This window comes from Xyrauchen texanus, chromosome 12 (assembly GCF_025860055.1).
Source record: "Xyrauchen texanus isolate HMW12.3.18 chromosome 12, RBS_HiC_50CHRs, whole genome shotgun sequence".
Taxonomy (NCBI): Eukaryota; Metazoa; Chordata; class Actinopteri; order Cypriniformes; family Catostomidae; genus Xyrauchen; species Xyrauchen texanus.
Genome location: NC_068287.1, coordinates 31,344,695 through 31,363,724, shown reverse-complemented (window position 1 = coordinate 31,363,724; position 19,030 = coordinate 31,344,695). Strand labels below are relative to the sequence as shown.

The 19,030-nt window shown below is 42.0% G+C and overlaps 1 protein-coding gene across 1 annotated transcript in view; it reads right to left on the bottom strand.

Moving 5' to 3' along the window:
- The window catches only part of LOC127652572 (4-aminobutyrate aminotransferase, mitochondrial-like), a 47,967-nt gene extending 28,995 nt beyond the window's left edge, over window positions 1-18,972 (bottom strand). Inside the window, exons 1-2 of the mRNA XM_052138778.1 lie at window positions 18,822-18,972; window positions 8,707-8,837 (exon numbers count right to left, since the gene is read on the bottom strand). Coding sequence (XP_051994738.1) covers window positions 8,707-8,776 — 70 coding nt within the window. The 5' untranslated portion in view covers window positions 8,777-8,837; window positions 18,822-18,972. The remainder of the gene's footprint in view (window positions 1-8,706; window positions 8,838-18,821) is intronic.
- Window positions 18,973-19,030: the final 58 nt, after the last annotated feature.

Sequence of the window (19,030 nt, the reverse complement as noted above, 5' to 3'; positions counted from 1 at the left end):
CGCCGGGCTTGGGCCACAGGCCGCCAGCCAATCAGAGTGACTCAGACCTGTATTTCAGCTCTGCAGCCCTGGACAGTGGCCGAGTGGTATCAGCGGGGAGTGATGATGGGAGCTGTATCTCGCCGAAAAGTCATCTCGACAGACGCGTCCAACACGGGTTGGGGCGCGGTCTCGCGAGGGCTCTCCGGTTTTTGGCCTATGGTCAGTTCAGGAAAAGCTCCTTCACATAAATTGTCTGGAAATGATAGCGGTCGAGTACGCGCTCGTGCGCTTCCTCCCGATCATTCAGGGTCACCACGTCCTGGTCCGCTCGGACAACAGGTCTGTGGTATCCTATCTAAACCGTCAGGGCGGTGTCAGATCCAGGAACCTCTTCCATCTGACGAAACGCATACTGAGTTGGTCCCAGCGCCACCTGCGCTCGCTGAGGGCGACGCACGTGCCAGGCCACCTGAACGACGGCCCAGACAGACTGTCCAGAGACAATATTCCCCAGGGAATGGTCCCTGCACGCTCAAACAGTCCAGACGTTATGGCGCATATTCGGCAGAGCAGAGATAGACCTCTTTGCATCAGAAGAGAACTCTCACTGCCCAATATTTTTCTCGAAGCGAGGACGCGCTGGCCCAGGACTGGCCCAACCGCCCGCTTTACGCCTTCCCTCCCGTCTCGCTATTGCCACAGGTAATGCAGAGGATCAGGGAAGCAGCGCCACTCGGTGCTCCTCATAGCCCCAGCTGGGAGAATCAAACATGGTTCCCGGAGCTTACGCAGCTGTCACTGACAGCGCCGTGGCCCATCCCAGTGAGAGCAGATCTCCTCTCGCAAGCTCGCGGAACGATCTGGCATCCCCACCCAGAGCGCTGGGCGCTACACGCGTGGGTGATCAACGACTACCCGTCGCTTTGCCAGAAGGAGTAATAAAGGTGTAATAAACACCATCATACACTTGGATCAGATCCAAGATGGCGGCGCGGTAGCACGCAGCGGCCACTCCGGATCCACAATGGTGCTATTTTTGTTAAAAAAGCCCGACTTTTGCAACACATGGACATCGGAGCAACCAGTGTTCGTGTCTACCATTGCCAGACACTACTCAAATATAAGACTCATGCAAAAACCAAGCTGCATGATGACCTGCAGGAGGCGCTACGGCGTACTCGGCTTGCTGCGGAGACCAGGCCTCCAGCCCTCGGCGTCGCCTGATGCCGGTGGCCGGGGAGAGGACGTCGTAAGCGGTGTCGCGAAAGCGGAAGCCGGAAGAGGCGCGGGGTCCATGCTAGGCAAAAAACAAACCCTAGCCGGCCGGCTCTCCGTCTATCCTGCTCTCAAATGTTTGCTCCCTGGACAATAAACTGGACTATATCCGACTCCAGCAGGCTACGCAGCGTGAGTTTAGAGACTGCTGCGTCTTTGTTTTCACGGAGACGTGGCTCAGCGACAGAGTTCGGATGCCGCTATTCAGCTAGGCAGGCACGCCTCGTTTCGTGCCGACAGAAATACAGCTCTCTGTGGTAAGACTCGCGGTGGTGGCTTGTGTGTTTACATCAACACGGAATGGTGCAAGAACTCTATGCTAGTCTCTAGTTACTGTTCATCACTGTTGGAGCTTGTGACTGTTAGATGCAGACCTTTTTATCTACCACGGGAATTCACCACTGTTTGCATAACCGGAGTTTACATTCCCCCAGTGCTAACGCTAAGGAAGCGCTCTGTGAACTGTATGGGGCTATGAGCGAACTGCAGAGCGCTCACCCCGACCGGATTGTTTATTGTCGCCGGAGATTTCAACCATGCAAATCTCAAGACAGTGCTCCCTAAATTCCATCAGTATGTGGACTTTGCAACGAGAGGGCGAACGCGCTTGATCTTGTTTACACAAACATCCCAGGCGCGTGCGGGCGGAGCCCGCCCCCACCTCGGCTACTCAGACCACATCTCTGTTATGTTAATTCCAGCATACAGACCGCTCGTCAGACGCACAAAACCGCTTCAGAAGCAGGTGAAAACCTGGCCAGCAGGAGCCATCTCTGCTCTTCAGGACTGTTTTGAGTGTACTGACTGGCACATGTTCAGGGAGTCTGCAACATATGGCGATTCTACCAACTTGGAGGAATACACAGCATCAGTGACCAGCTACATCAGCAAGTGCATTGATGATGTCACTTTCTCCAAGACCATCACCACACGCTCCAACCAGAAGCCGTGGATGACTGCGGAGGTGCGCACGCTGCTGAGGTCCCGAGACTCCGCCTTCAGAGCAGGAGATAAGGCAGCCCTAAGAACAGCTAGGGCCAAACTGTCACGGGCAAATTGAAGTGCTTCGAGAGGCTCGTCATGAGGCAGATTAAGACCCAGCTGCCCCCCTCACTAGACCCACTGCAGTTTGCGTATCGTTCAAACCGTTCAACGGACGATGCCATCACCACAACCCTCCATCTGGCCCTCACCCACCTAGACAATAAGGACTCATACGTTCGAATGCTGTTCATAGATTTCAGCTCAGCATTCAACACAATCATTCCCCAGCACCTGATTGGAAAGCTGAACCTGCTGGGCCTGGACACCTCCCTCTGCAACTGGATCCTGGACTTCCTGACTGGGAGACCTCAGTCAGTCCGGATCGGGAACAGCATCTCCACCACCACCACACTGAGCACTGGGGCCCCCAGGGCTGTGTGCTCAGTCCACTGCTGTTCACTCTGCTGACTCACGACTGTGCAGCAATGCACAGCTCGAATCACATCATCAAGTTCGCCGATGACACGACCGTGGTGGGTCTCATCAGCAAGAACAACGAGTCAGCATACAGAGAGGAGGTGCAGCGGCTGACGAACTGGTGTAGAGCCAACAACCTGTCCCTGAATGTTGACAAAACAAAAGAGATGGTTGTTGACTTTAGGAGAGCACAAGGTGAACACACTCCGCTGAACATCGACGGCTCCTCTGTGGAGATCGTCAAGAGCACCAAATTCCTTGGTGTTCACCTGGCGGAGAACCTCACCTGGTCCCTCAACACCAGCTCTATCACCAAGAAAGCCCAGCAGCGTCTCTACTTTCTTCGAAGGCTGAGGAAAGCACATCTCCCAACCCCCATCCTCACTACATTCTATAGAGGGACTATTGAGAGCATCCTGAGCAGCTGCATCACTGCCTGGTTTGGGACTTGCACCGTTTCGGACCATAAAGCCCTGCAGAGGATAGTGAGGACAGCTGAGAAGATCATTGGGGTCTCTCTTCCCTCCATCAAAGACATTTACAAAAAACACTGTATCCGCAAAGCAACCAGCATTGTGGACGACCCCACACACCCCTCACACAAACTCTTTACCCTCCTCCCGTCTGGCAAGAGGTACCGAAGCATTCGGGCCCTCACGGCCAGACTGTGTAACAGCTTCTTCCCCAAGCCATCAGACTTCTCAATACTCAGAGACTGGTTTGACACACACGTGTCCTGAGTTGCACTTTAATAACTGTCACTTTATAACTGTCTGCTACCTCAATAACTGCTATGTGCATAGAACATTATCTCATAGTATGTTATGTTTACATTTTTAGAAACTGTCATCTTTTTGCACTACTGAGTACTGGTCGGCGCTGCAGTCTATTGTCCTGTTCATTGTCAGTAATTTGTTGTACTGTCCTGTACTTTTTGCACATGTTTGCACGTGCACTTTATATAGGTATATATAGGTAGTTTATATAGGTATTTTATTTCGTTGTGTAGTCTCATGTGGTCCTATGTTGGTCCTTTGTTGTTTTTATGTAGCACCATGGTCCTGGAGGAACGTCGTCTCGTTTTGCTGTGTACTGTACTAACTGTATATGGTTGAAACGACAATAAAAACCACTTGACTTGACTTGACACGCTAGAGCCCCCTCCACGAGAAGACTCTATGCGTCAAAATGGTCTGTGTTTTCAAAATGGTGCACCGACAGAGACCTGGACCCACGGACATGTGGGGTGTCGCCGCTGCTCGTGTTTTTACAAGAGCTGCTGGATAAGGGCAGATCCCCATCCACGCTCAAAGTGTATGTGGCGGCCGTCGCGGCGTTCGCTGAACCCCTGCACGGCCAGTCACAGGGTAAAAACGAGCTGGTCATCCGCTTCCTCAGGGGAGCTAGAAGGATGAACCCTCCGTGCCCCCCATCGGTTCCTATCTGGGACCTTTCTATAGTTCTCGAAGCTATGAAAGCCCCCCCTTTCGAACCGCTTCAATCCGTGGATGTGAAACACCTCTCATTTAAAACCGTTTTTCTAACTGCCCTATCATCAGTTAAACGGGTGGGAGACCTTCACGCGCTATCTGTCAGCGCTGCGTGTCTTGAGTTTGGACCAAGTGACTCCAAGGTCATTTTAAAGCCTAGACACGGCTACGTCCCCAAGGTGGTCGGTACTCCTTTCAGAGCACAGATCATTTCCTTGTCGGCGCTACCAGCATCTGATAGTGAACGCGACGCCAATCTCCTTTGCCCAGTGAGAGCACTGAGATTGTATACTGCGCGCTCCGCATCTTTCAGAAGCTCCGAGCAGCTTTTCGTTTCGTTCGGAGGGCACACCAAAGGTCTCGCCGCCTCGAAACAGACACTGTCCAGATGGATAGTGGACGCTATTGCTTCTGTGTACGCGTCAAAAGACCTACCATGCCCGCTAGGCATTAAGGCTCACTCCACTAGAGGCATGGCCTCCTCGTGGGCATGGTCCAGCGGGATTTCCATTCACGACATATGTGTGGCAGCGGGCTGGGCTTCCCCCTCCACCTTTGTCAGATTTTACAATCTGGAAGTACCCGCTCTGCAGGCTAAACTGCTAGCGGTTTAATACGCTACAGCTCCCTGGTGAGCTGCATTAATGGGACACAGTCCACACAGACCGGCACCGCCGCTCTGTCTATGTGCTTATGTACTACACACACACTGGCCCGCACTCTTGCCGGCCAAATATTAATTCCCCACTCACAAGGGCTCCCCCGGGTCCCCTTAATTCCCTGGGGCTCATGCAGTGGATGCTTGGCGCGCACGGCGTTGACAAAGGGTTCCCGTAGCGTAAGCTAGCTTATGCAATACGAGAGAACCTCTCGTAAGAGAACGAATCGGTTACTAACGTAACCTCGGTTCTCTCTAGATGAGGGAACGAGTATTGCGTAACCGGCCGTGCTCAGCGCCACGAGCGATTTTTCGCTTCATTCAATGAAAACCAGGGTTCCAGCCTACGAACTACGAGCGGAGGCCTCTCATTGGATGCGAGTTCGCCCAAGCTCGTCTATAGGTTGCAGCAGTTGCCGCAGAGCAACCAATGAGCTCGCTAGCTAGCCCGCTCAAGGTCTGCAGCTGCCGCACTGCATTGACAATGGATACAAAATTAAGGATAATTTTTTGGCTTCAATATCTCAGAAAAGATGAATCTTTCCCGTAGCGTAAGCTAGCTTACGCAATACTCGTTCCCTCATCTAGAGAGAACCGAGGTTACGTTAGTAACCGATTCGTTTTACGCTGCCAATTTCCACAATGCAAAGATTTGTTAAACCTTTAAGCTTCGTATGGGTCCCCACCGGCGGGCCCGTGAGAAAAAAAGTGTTTACCAAATTAGGTATCATTTGAAAGCTCAGAAGCTATACTTTAAAATGCATGTAGGTGTTATGACTAAAACTGGACAAAAGCTCTAAAATTTGCAGACAAATCAGAAGTGTTTCATTTTGATAATTTATAAAAACATTTGCACTGTACATATTATGGTATATCAAACTCATCAAATAGTCATGTGCCACTATAATACAACTGCAGTATATGTATATGTCTTTGACATACATGTTTCATGTGAACAGGTGTTGCTTTATATGTGGCATTTTCACTTATAACTTAAAAAAAATAAACAGAACACAAAATTTCTCATACCATTACTTAGGAGGTGATTATCTTTCAAATGAGCCCATTCACAAGGTAATCAAATGCATAGATCATTAGATAATCCACACAAAGCACAATGTGCACACAGCATCTGGCTATCTGGCATCTTGCAATCTGCATGGCTGCAAACACGTTAGCTTTCCTGGATCAGAACACGTCAGGGAACACTAAGCCAATCGGATTGGGTGCAGATCGGAACAGAAATCATCCATATTTGAGCAGAGAGACATATGATTGATGACTGTTACATATGGCCACCAGGAGATGGCGCCAAGTAAATAACACAGACACGATGCCGTATCATCGAGTCAAATGGCACTCATTCTGTGAAATCTCATTACTGAAATCATGTCTGCATGCTATGCAAACCTTTATTCATTGTTGTGTTTGCATGTGTAATTAGTTCTTATGTATAATTATTTGGTGATGCTTTTGGACACTAGGATGAATTGCTATAAATTTTGATTGCTTTGTATTATCAACACACACTTTCAACAGTTACAGTTGACATGATTGGGATAAAAAAGCAGTTAATTCAGAGCCACCTTATTTACAACCAGAGATATATAATGTCAAATCAGCTTTCAGCAGTTTCTTAGGATGAGAGTCTCCATATGTATCATAATTTATATCATTAAGAAATTAGATAATTTTTTTTTCTCCAATGATATCAAACACAACTTTGTTGTTGAGCTATAAGACTTGAATTTTGGGTATGCCACTGAAACATGAAATCTCAGATTTCTTATTTAACCCTCAGAGCTTAAAGGGTTAAATAAGAAAAAACATTGTGTATATTTCGACAGCAGTCAACAGATCACTCAATGTCTCATTCCAGCAATGAAATGCCTTTAAACTATGTTGTAATAGCAGTACCCACATGCACATTAGGCTGTTAAGAGGCTACACAGGGTTACAAACAGGGAACATTGTCACATTACTGAGCTACTGATAAATGAAGCAGCCTGGCTGGCCACACATTCTGACTTTTCAATGAATGCACAATTCAAGTCACAACCAGACAGAACCAGATACCAGTAACTCATTTACAAGTAACTTTTGAATTGTGCCCCTCTGAACACTCAGCTCTAGGGTCACTAGAAGGTTGAGAACATTAACATTTTCTCTGTCCTCTGTTTTACAGGAAATTACGCAGTCTTTTCAATTAATAGTTTACACAAAAATAAAATTCAGTCATCATCTATGCACCATGTCATTCCTAACACAAATTTCTTCTATGGAACACAATTTTCTTTTTAAGAATATCCTAGCCATTCTTTGTCATAATTTGGCATGAGGACCGGGGCTGTCAAGCTGCAAATCAATTCACCATACATTTAGAATAAATGTGTTCCATATGTGCAACATTCCAAGCCTTTGCAAGGCATACAATAGTTTTGTATGAAAAACAGACCAATATTAAACTCGTTATTCACTGAACAAAAAACATTCACTCTAGCTTTCCTTGGGATGTTCATTAGAGAAGTAGCGATGTCTGATCAGTTAACAAATTGTTGTTGTGAGTTTAATAATTTCTATAAATTGGCTGATCCAATTCACAAATCAGACTGTTGTGGTACTCTTCAACTCACTAGCTGCTTTTCCACTATTGTGCTAGTGCGGGCCAGGGCCAGTAACTGGTCATCTTGGGCCAAAACCCTTGGACCTCGAGCCACAAGACCAAAATGTATGTGCATTCCCACCATCGGGCCAATAGCCCTGCAGCATTGCCCCAAAACCAGTCCTTAATACGCCACTCTGGTGCCAACGTCACACACCCTGCCCATTTCACTCAAGCTGAAGTATCAGATTCTGGAGACTAGCAAGCCCTCGCAAAGAGCACAGATTTGTGCTGTGCTCACATTTATATGAATTTTCCCCGCATTGTGTGCTGGATAAACAACTTGGCAAGTTCCGAGACAACATTCATTTCGGCAGACACCTTCGATCTGACTTTGCACATTTTCATCAGCCCAAATTTTCAGAGGAGCCCTGATTTCATCTTCTGACCAGTACTGACAATTCTCCATTCTCCGTTGATCTATTGAGGTGATCTGGTAGCAAGAAATGAAAGATTGGTAAAGGAGAATTATTGCTGCTGAAACCTCTGAGCTGATTTAGCAAAAGTCCACTTTTGACCCCACCTCAATCCCCAGTTGGAATTCTTTGACCCACGGGTAATCGGCATGTCAGGGTGCTTCGCTGTTGGCCCCGAGGAAGCATGATAAAGCCCAGGAAGGGACAGTGAGAACGCAACTGGCCTGGCAGGCTATCATTTGGCCGATTGTGGAAATGTGTGTACCTACTCAAAGAACTGGTTGCAGTGGTTAACAGCTCATTATCAATGAATAACAACTTAAAGTCCAATCTGTTCCTCATAAAGTAAAGCTATTGTATTACTTTAAAAGTGAAGAGAACATAGCGTAAAAGTAGCTTTTTTTTGTCATTTTGGAGCTTAACAGACCCAGTCCTTATTCACTTTTATAACATGGAATAGAGTGGCCAGGATATTCCTCAAAAATTCCCTTTTTGTGTTAGATAGAAAAAAAAAAGTGGGCTAGGTAATAATGACAGAATTGTCATTTTTGGGTGAACCGTTACTTCAAAATCCTGTGTAACTTCCCTGTCAGACAGCAAATACTGAATTTTTATGTACTCAGCCTTCCAATGACCCTCAAAAAGATTTGAAGTTGTTGCAGAAACATCATGAGAGTGAATAAATGAAGACATCATTTACATTTCAGGGTGAACGATTCCTTTAAGACTGAAGGGTATTATATTCCTTGTGTAGTATTTTACCTGGAGTGGCGAGCCGCAGGTTCTGCTGAAGGGAGACAGCCAGCTGGCGGGTCAGGAATGAGGAAGCCATGAGTAGCACTCACAGACAGAGGGAAAGAGAGAGATAGACAGCACACAGCACCTGTCTTTCACTTTACGTGAGGAAAGGCAAAGAGAGAGAAATGATGAGTTCCGGGGGGGGGAATGGGGAGCAAAAACAGAAACGGTCTGAGTCCTTTGAGGTTTTGGAGGTTAATACAGTTTGCATTTGAATGTCTAAGAAAAACTGAGATTCAGAATCTTACGTTAATTAAAGAGGAAATATCATGGAATGTCATATTTTTCTTGTTTAAAATGAGAGAGTCTGATGTAACTGTAGTAATATGTAGTAGGTGTGTAATGGCTCAAATTTCACAGTTCTGTGTTCATGGTTTCAGTTTGGTAAATACATGGTATCATAGACTAAAAATGTTTCAAGAAACGAAAATGCTGATTTTTTTTGCAGAATGCAAGCGAAAACGGTAACATAGTACCTTTAATTTGTTCCGAGTCAAAAACGTACTAAACGTTACTAACTGGATCATTTCGTTCCGATAATTTTTTCATGAAACCAAAGACCAAAGAGGTTTCTCTGTTCTTAGCAGAACATATACATACATGCTTTTATAATGTATGCATCATACATTACATTTTTTGTGAATAATTAGATATTGTGGATGTAGCCTTCTGTGACATGCTAAAGATATTTTAACAACTAATATATATATATATATGCCCTGCGATGGACTGGCGACCTGTCCAGGGTGTCCCCCGCCTTTCGCCCAATGTTAGCTGGGATAGGCTCCAGCCCCCCGCGACCCTGTACACAGGATAAGCGGTTGACGATGGATGGATGGATGGATATATATATATATATATATATATATATATATATATATATACACACACACACACACACACACACACACACAGTATAATTATTACATATTCATGTGCAGTTAATCCAGATACAAGGACAAATATTAAAGATACGGAAGTACATTTCTCAGGTTAGTGACATCAAACCTTTTAAAAATATTCAGAGTTTTGTTTCAGGCACATCCTAGCAAATACATAGGATATCCACAAGCACAAATTTATATTCTGCTTTGTTTTTTAGATATGAAATGTTCTTAGTTGTGAAAATACTTTGTTTACTGTGAAATAGTCTGTATTTGTTCTGTTTTTGTGCTGTACTTGGGACTCTTTTTATACAACAAAATTTTTGTTGCAACATGGTATCATATGGTATGGTATCTCAGCTAACTCCCATACCTAAACTGCACGCAATTACAAAACTGACAGTGATTGATTGCTTTACATGCCAGTCAGACACCTCTTCCTGTCTAAGTGGGAGGTTCTTGGGCAGTTTAAGCAAGACCAACATTACAGCAACTTGGATCACCCTAATGACCCACAATATGAACTATGCTGGTACTCATTTACCAGTACATATAGAAGTCTTAACTGTACAGTAGTACAACAACAGTCTTGTTGCTACGACTGTGTGTTGTGCAAGAATTCTTCAATTTAAAGGTGCACGCAGCAATTACAAAAGTTTCACTCCCAAAGACATGGATTGTAATTTTGCAATATATGTAGAAAATAATGACCACTCAGATAAAAATAAAGACTCCAGTCATATCAGTAACCTTATAAAAACTGTTTTATTCTACATGGAGGGTCCGCACATGGGGGCTGCCATGTTAGAATCACATGACCAGCCGAATACTACTCGCTTATTCACAGTAATCATCCTGTTATTTGACACTTTCACTCATTAAAGTAATCATGGTTAAATGTGAATACTACATTTCTACAATGGCATCTGAAACTGAAAACTACTGATTTTTAATGATGCTGCATCCAAACCGCTAGGTGTCAGTGCAAGTCCAAGATGACACAAAGACAAAAGTTACTGAGTGCACCTTTATTAGTGGACTTCAGAGGAAAACAATGCAACACGTGCAGTTCATGGCTCTTTTAATGCCTCTATAAGGGAAACAATCCAATCAGATTTGATCAGACAAGAGAAGGGAGAAAATAGTACTTGGTGCAAAAGTGACAAATCTGTGAGCTGGCTTCAATACCACAGACAGTTCCCCGGTCCCTCAGCTGCTGGTTCAGCCATGCCCATCAGTTCTGTCCCACTCCAGTAGCCTTGAAAGTTGGCCTTCACGCCAGATAATTACAGCACAGTTGATTGGTGTTAATTACAACATGGCTTAGTAACTCATCAGCTCTCTGATGATCTTTTTTTCACTGTGGAATCTTCACGTGTGTTTCTTGGGATGCCCAGGCTGAGGACAAAGGGTCTTGTGAGGACACAGCTTGGGGCAGCATACGAGTGACTAATTCTGAGACTTTCAAGTACCACTTAAACCTTCCCAACAGGCACATGGTTCTGGGACCAGAGCACACACAGTAACACTTTGGTGCCTAGATTAACTGGGAAGAATAGTCTTGCCTAAGGGAAAATGTAAAGCCTAAGGGATACTTCAGCTAATATAAAGCATGAGCATATGCTTAGGAATGGAACCGCAATGCGAGGCTATATTATTATTATGTTTTTGCAGTATTATTGTTCCTCAGTTTAAATGTAAAAGTTAACCAGGGATTTACACACACCAAGCATCAATTGGGAGAAAAAAAACCTTTGACAAGTACAGTTAAAGTCAGTACATACACCTTAGCCAAAACTCTTCTCTTTTTCACAATTCCTTACATTTAATCATCAAAAAGATTTCAACATTTTTCAAAAGCATTCCCTGTCTTAGGTCAGTTAGGATCACTACTTTAAGAATGTTTAATGTGAGAATAATAGTAAGGAAAATTATTTATTACATTATATTACTCACAAATATGTAATAAAAATAAAACCAGCTAAACAATTCCATTATCATAGAGACAAAAATATATCTTTAAAGAAATATTTATGGCAGGTAAAATTTCTCAATTCATCCACCATTGACAGGTGTGGTAAAAAGCACCCTGGGCAAAGCTGCACTACTTAGAAAATCAGACTTCCTTCTTTATTTGAAAGGGAGTCTATCATATGTGTTTGCTTTTTCCAAATGTATCAATTCATAGGGGAGAACTGATGTTCGCTGGATGGTGGAATGAAACCACAGCATCTTTATTGTCTCACATGTGTGGAAAAACAGAAAGCACATCTCTCTACTGCTCTGGATCTGAGAGCGCTTATGCAATCAAGACAGCACAGGCAAGAAAAATCCAGACACTGCTTTCTCTCAGAAGCTCCCCATCATTGACTGGATAGAACTGGTTCTGGTCAAATATGCATTACACAAGCCCGTTGTCATGTGCCTGTGAGGATACAGCAAGCAAAATGGGTTAAAATAGTTTGATGGCTAGGGGGCAACAACTTGCCGGATGAAGCTGAATTTTCATTCTTTTGTGAAATGGGCTAATTTTGTTTCTTTGACTTGTATAAAGAGCCGAGCTAAAACTGATGGGAGGAAAAGTGTGACAATAAATAACTTAAGATATATCCAAATGTAAAAAAAAAAAAAAATGATATCCAAACAGCACTTATAAGGTTGAAAACAAACTATTTGTCAGGAAGATTCATCTAATGATATTTGGCCATTGAGATTATTGGACGATAATGTGGCTGATTAACAGCAGTGGTAGTGTATCAGTTCCAAGATTTCCCAATGGCTCTGTCATTATATAATAAACATTATGATTTTTAATAGGGTTGGGAAGCGAACGCTTACATTTTTTTAATCGTGTGATTTTTATGACCTTCTCAAATGTGCAATTTTCTGATGTGAACAGAACACCATACTATAATTCTCTGACTGTGTTTACTGCAGTGCAATTCAGTGGCAGAATCGCCACGCTACTGACTCTACAGTGCAAAACACACAGCACCAACAGTGTAGTCTGATTCCCAAGCGAATGACTCTTATGAGCAGGCTCTTTTTAATGAATCAAAATACATATTGAGTGGTTGGAGTCAGAGTGGTTACTGATCATTTAATCTTGCTGTTAGGATTCAAATTTATGACTTTATCGTGTCTACTTCAAAATCGTTAAGAGGAATGGAAATCAGAACCGGAATTGTTAAACTCCTTACAATTCCCATCACTAATATTGACTATATTTTAAGTTTTTATTGTATAAAAATTAAATCTAATTTCAGACTTTTTTTTTCAGACATCTCTCGCTCGCTCTCTCTCTCTCTCTCTCTCTCTCTCTCTCTCTCTCTCTCTGTTACAAAACTCCAGCACAGCCAATCAAAATTCATCAGGGGTCTCTGCATGTTCAGTGTGCTGGGGGACAGTTTCAAAGTGAACAATAGCAGCCTGTGCTAGATTACTCAACACAGATCAGCCACCAAGCTTTATACTCCTCTTCCTCTCAGCTCAGAGTGTGAACTAAAGCCAACAGTCCATGAGAGCATTCAGCAACCAACTGCATTCTCCCACAGCAAAAGCCATTTCTTTTAAATGTCAATGATTCCAGAAAGTTACATAACATAGCCTTTGGACTAGCCTCTCTCAGTACAGGAGCTGGATAACATCAAAACAAGTATGCTACAAGACAAGACAAGACAGAGTCTACACTAACCTCAGTTCTTAGTATGAAGATATGAAGCACATTTTCAAACTTCATATCAAAATGAAGTATTATTCACTATTCTGAACGGATCAGATATCTGATTAACTGATCTTTATCTGATTGTTTAAAACCTGTAATGCAATTAACCTTAAATATAGTAGAGTTAATTTTCAGTACCAATCTTGAATCTAAAAGGGACAGTTCACCCAAAAAAAGAGAAAAGAAAGAAAGAAAACTATGTCATCATTTACTAACCCTCATGTTGTTCCATACTCATTTTTTTTTATTTATTTTTTACATGAAACATGGATGTATGGAGCACTAACTAAAGGAAATATTAAAATTCCGTTAACTGTCACCGTTATCGTGTTTTGTGCAACAAGTGTTGAGGTCGGTGTAAACTGTATTCTGTTTCTGTCTCCAGTAATTCTAGGTGATGTGGTCTGATAAATACATGGCATGCATTAAGCTTCCCCGTGGGAGGCTCTGTGTCAGTTGGTGCATGATTAAACATGTATTTGTAAGGGAAGTTCAAAATGTGACATGTTCTAATAACATGTTAATTTAAATATGAATAAGTTTAAAGTACTATGTATATCATATTTGTAAGTTATTGTTACTTTATTTACTAACATGTTTAAGTTAAATTTACTCACTTTATTCAATATGTCATGAAGATTTGAATTTAGATTTACTTGTGAAATAAAAATTAAGTAAATGCTACTAGCCATTTTTTTCAGTGTACAATGAAAGTGAATGGTGACTGAGGCTAACAATCTGCTAAACATTTGTGTTCCATGCAAGAATGAGAGTCATATGGTGTAGTAACAACAAGTTAGAGTAAGCAAATGATGACATAATTTTTACTTTTGGATGAACCATCCTTTTAAAAGATTAGCATAATTCCAATCAGATTAAGCATCAAATGAACTTTAATTGAAGGATAATGATAACATTGAGTTCACCAAGAGACAAAGCAGGCAGTGAAGGGTATATATGCAGTTCATTGCACATAATGCTCATCCATAAACCCTGTTCAAGGCACCGAGGTCCTATTGGCAAACTTCATTATACCAATTTCACTCTGCATGATTTAAACATCCTAGTACAATAGGTCATGTAGAAGTCTCATCTTTAATACACTAGCTCATACAAATACCCCACTTTCCACTATCTATTTCAATAATAATAACAAAAAATAAATATTATTTTTATATTTATAAATAATATTATAAATATTATTCATGGAGACCATGTTGAATGCCTAACTCTACACTGAATATGAAAGAACAAGAAAGCTAAATGGAGAGATCAATTTAATATGAAGAGTCATTTAAAAACCTGAGGGGTTATGTAATTGAAATTGAGCATTGGCATTGAGGGCTTTTAATCAGTCTCCATGGCAACTGAACAGGAAAAAAAAGGGACATAACACACATTCAGGGGATTGAGGAGGTAAAACCTCACCAAGACTCCTGCTTGGATACATACTGCCAGACAGTTGCCAAGGGAACCAACTAAGAAAAACAATTGTAATGTCTGTCTTTTCTGTCTGGATGATAGATCAACTACTGTAGGGGAAAGTGTGGTGTTATTAAAATGATTAATCTTGGTAACAAAGCAATTGGCCAAGGCCAATGAACACTTCAAAATACCCATGGCTAAATGGGTGTTTAGATTATATTTTAAGCAAAGCATGATCATGCACAAAGATACTATTGTAACGCTGGGTTTTAAAACACAGATGACAATTCTGTTATCATGTTGCAAAACTCTTATGATTTTCTTCCTGTTCCAGACAACGAAAGTGAATGGTGAATGAAACTAATAGTCTGCCTAAAATCACATCAAGAAAGGCATACGGGTATGAAACAACATAAGAGTGAGTACATGATGATAAAATTGTATTCACCATTTTTTGGTGAATCTAGAAAACAAATCCAGAAAACTGAGCAAAAATGCAATGAACAACTACTGTATGCATATCAATTACAGACCAATCCAAATTGTGCATGGCAAAAGATGTGTCATCCTGAATGTCCCTCCAGCAAACAATATAGAATTCCTCAAAAATATCCTCCACAGACATGTCTTTGTATACCTGCTTTGCACCATAAAAGTATGGATTAATCTTCCTTTAGCTCCATTCAATGTGAACATCAAAGTCATTATTGCAGGAGAGCAAACAGGTCTAAGATTACCTCTAGCATGCTTTATGATGACAGAGCATAAATCAAGTGCACCTGAGCAGGTGAACTAACTTTCACATGGTTTAGGATACAAAACAAACTCAAAAGCAGGAATTCAAGACCAATGTGTAGTCTAATGTGACAAGTGCAAACATATCTGATGACCAACGAATGGTCTAACGAGTCTAAAATAAGCTTCCTGAAACTTATAGGCCAAGGCACAATTGGCCTTTTAAGTTTCACAGAAAATGTGTTCACTGAATTCTTTGAGGATACTGAGAAGTCATTGGTTTCAGTTGTATGGTAGATGATAAAGGCTTGACTTAAAATATCTAACTGAAATTGTCAACAGGTTGCAATAATAACACAACATATATCACCGGTAATTAGTATCCGGTTCCGACTGGATCGGACTTGTCAAAAGGTTCAGAGTGAGTTAGTTGTATGGAGCAAATCAAATTTATGCAGCAGCAGCAGGCCATTTCTACTTGACTCTCAATGCCGCAATGTTTCATAAGAAATGCATCCATTACAAAACTTGATAGCTGTTGTGCTAATGCAATTCCAGCAGCAAAATACACTGATCAGCCACAACATTAAAACCACTAGCCTAATGTGGTGTTGGTCCCCCTCGTGCCACCAAAACAGAGCCAACCTGCATCTCAGAATAACATTCTGAGATGCTATACTTCTCACCACAATTGTACAGAACGGTTATCGGAATTAACGTAGCCTTTGTCAGTTCAAACCAATCTGGCCATTTTATGTTGGCCTCTCTCATTTCGGTCCACAGAACTGCCACTCACTTTTAAGTTTTTTTGTTTTTGGCCCCATTTTGAGTAAATTCTAGTGAGCGGCAGTTCTGTACAATTGTGGTGAGAAGAAAAACATAGGGTTGGGGCTGTTTTGGCCGCATAAGGGGGACCTACACAATATTAGGCAGGTGGTTTTAATGTTGTGGATAATCAGTGTATGTTCAATGCATTATAAACTTATGATAATTAATTACCAAAACATGGGTCCCGCACACTCGTTCTCTCTTCTTCCAGTAACAATAACATTTAAAAGACAGAATGACTCACATTTGTGGCTTTTTGCTGCACAGCAGATGAAATATCTCAGGTGTCTGGTGTTAGTACGAGGAAGCAATAGAAACACGCAAGAGTGAGGAATGCAGGCAGACTTTAAAACATCACTTGATGTCTGGCCTTTTTCCTCTTGATTAAGAAATTACTCATGAATTGTGTTTTCTCCTTTGTCACAGCAAAACCAATTTAGTCACCATAGAGGATTAAATAAAATAAAACAAATAACAGCAATCTTTAATTAGAAAGAAAAACAACACAGTCTTAGTAATATTTCCTTTTCACTACACTACAGTTCTAGTGAAATATTCTCACCACACACGTGTGTACAGTCAACAGCAAGCATACCTTTGCTAAATGTACCATGATTCCATTAAAACACTTGTTTACAAATGTTACTACAGTGAAACTGGGATATAAGCCACCACAACTGGTTGTTTGTCGGAAACTATTGTCAAGGTACATGTAAGGGCAGAGAGGCAGTTTACGATTTCTGAGGCCCTTTGCTTAAAAAAAATGACAAAATACATTTTAAATCATACTTTTAAATTCTTCCTATCAACTATTGTAGCCAAGTACATTCAAAATGTTTAATGGCATACAAATCTAGTTAAAGATAATTAATGCATGTTTTCCAGTTTTTCCACAATACAGTGATAAAGCAATATTTACCTATATATGTTTACAAAACACTTGTGTGTGTGTGTGTGTGAGAGTGAGTGAGTGAGTGAGTGAGAGAGAGAGAGAGAGAGAGAACAGGGTGTGCAATACATACTACTTCACCAAATAACATTTTGAAATTCAGTTGTTACAGTATTTATTAATATTATATACCAACAATTATGTATTGTTGTCCAGACTGTCATTATAATATGATACAGTATTATCAATATTACTTTGAGGATTTATAGTTCTATAGTCTTATTTACTTTCACCGTGAATTTATATTCTAATGCTGCAGAGTATTGTACATCATGTTGCAAAAGGCTGTATTTTATGCAGGCTAAGCATCATAGGCAACATTCGTTACAGTATTGGAACAGTAAACATAAAAGCCACGGCGACCCCTCAGCACACTAGAGCACAAGAAAACAACAACACTGCTGTTTATCAAGCGCTGAAAATCTGCTTGGTGCAGAATAATGTAACAGTCACCTCTTTGCAGCCTGAACTTGTTCAGAATGTTAAATCGTTGTGACACCTGCGCTAAAATCAATCTAGACAGCGCTACGACTGAAAGAACGCATGTGTCTCGACATGTGATTTTGAAATCGGAAGTTATTTTTAACTTGACAGTGCCTACAAATGTCCCGGTCCTGCATGAGACACTGAAGAAATACCGAGACGCGGTACAACAGTCAACGAAGTTCGTCCAGCGCGTGTTTACATAGAACAACTATGGTAAATCAGAGTGAAGCACGTAAAACACGTTCAGTGTGAACGGCCCCTCATCCGTTCGCGCGTATCTGTGTGAGAGAGCACGCGTGGGCTAAACAAGTTCGGAAGGCCTATATATTTTATTCATAAATTACAAACCCGAACCCAAATTCCTATAAACCCGAACGTGGCGGCTTCGTGAACCGCTAACAGCGTATTCACGTGTGTACCCAGAACAACATGTCACCTCTGAAGCGGTTTTTGCAGAGCTTTCCTACGCGCAATTGTGTGGTAGTTAAAACAGCTACTGTGTGTATGTACTAATTGAACCAGTGATTCAACTCAAGATTATAAAAGTCGTACAAGTTGAAAAGAAAAACAACAGAGGAATGTCTGACAAGCATTCTATCCACTACGCAAAAATAAAAATAGCAAAGCTGTCATTTCAACACGTCTGCATTCAAACGACAAGTGAATTCTAGTATTGTTTTGATCATTGTCATTCTCTGAGCAGAGGCAATAACGTATGAAAAAACTGGATGCACACTTAGCAGCTGGTTTGACCGAGACGAGTATCCGGTTCCAACTGGATCTGACCTGTCATACGGTTCTGAATCGTATGGAGCGAATCGATACAGCAGCAAATGGACATTTCTACTTCACTAGCGATGGCTACAATATTTCATAAAAACGCGTCCATTACGAAACATGATAGCTGTTGCACTAATGCAGCTCTAGCAGCAATATCCCTACATGTTCAATACAGTATAAACTTATGATAATTGATTACCACCGCACGCTCCTTCCGTTAGACGCTCGCGGCCACCATAATAACATTTAAAGACATAGAAACACTCACCTTGATGCGTTTCTGGTGTTAGGACGAGGAAGCAAGAGAAACGCGCAAAAGTAAGAAATGCAGTCAGAATTTAAAACACCATTTGAAGTCTGGCCTTTTTTTTTTTTCAGAGAGGAACGTTTTGGTGGGGGATCCGCCGACTCCAGCCAATAGAAAGAGAGACGTAACGTGACCGGAAATACAGTGGAGCACAGCTGTGTTCAGTCAGC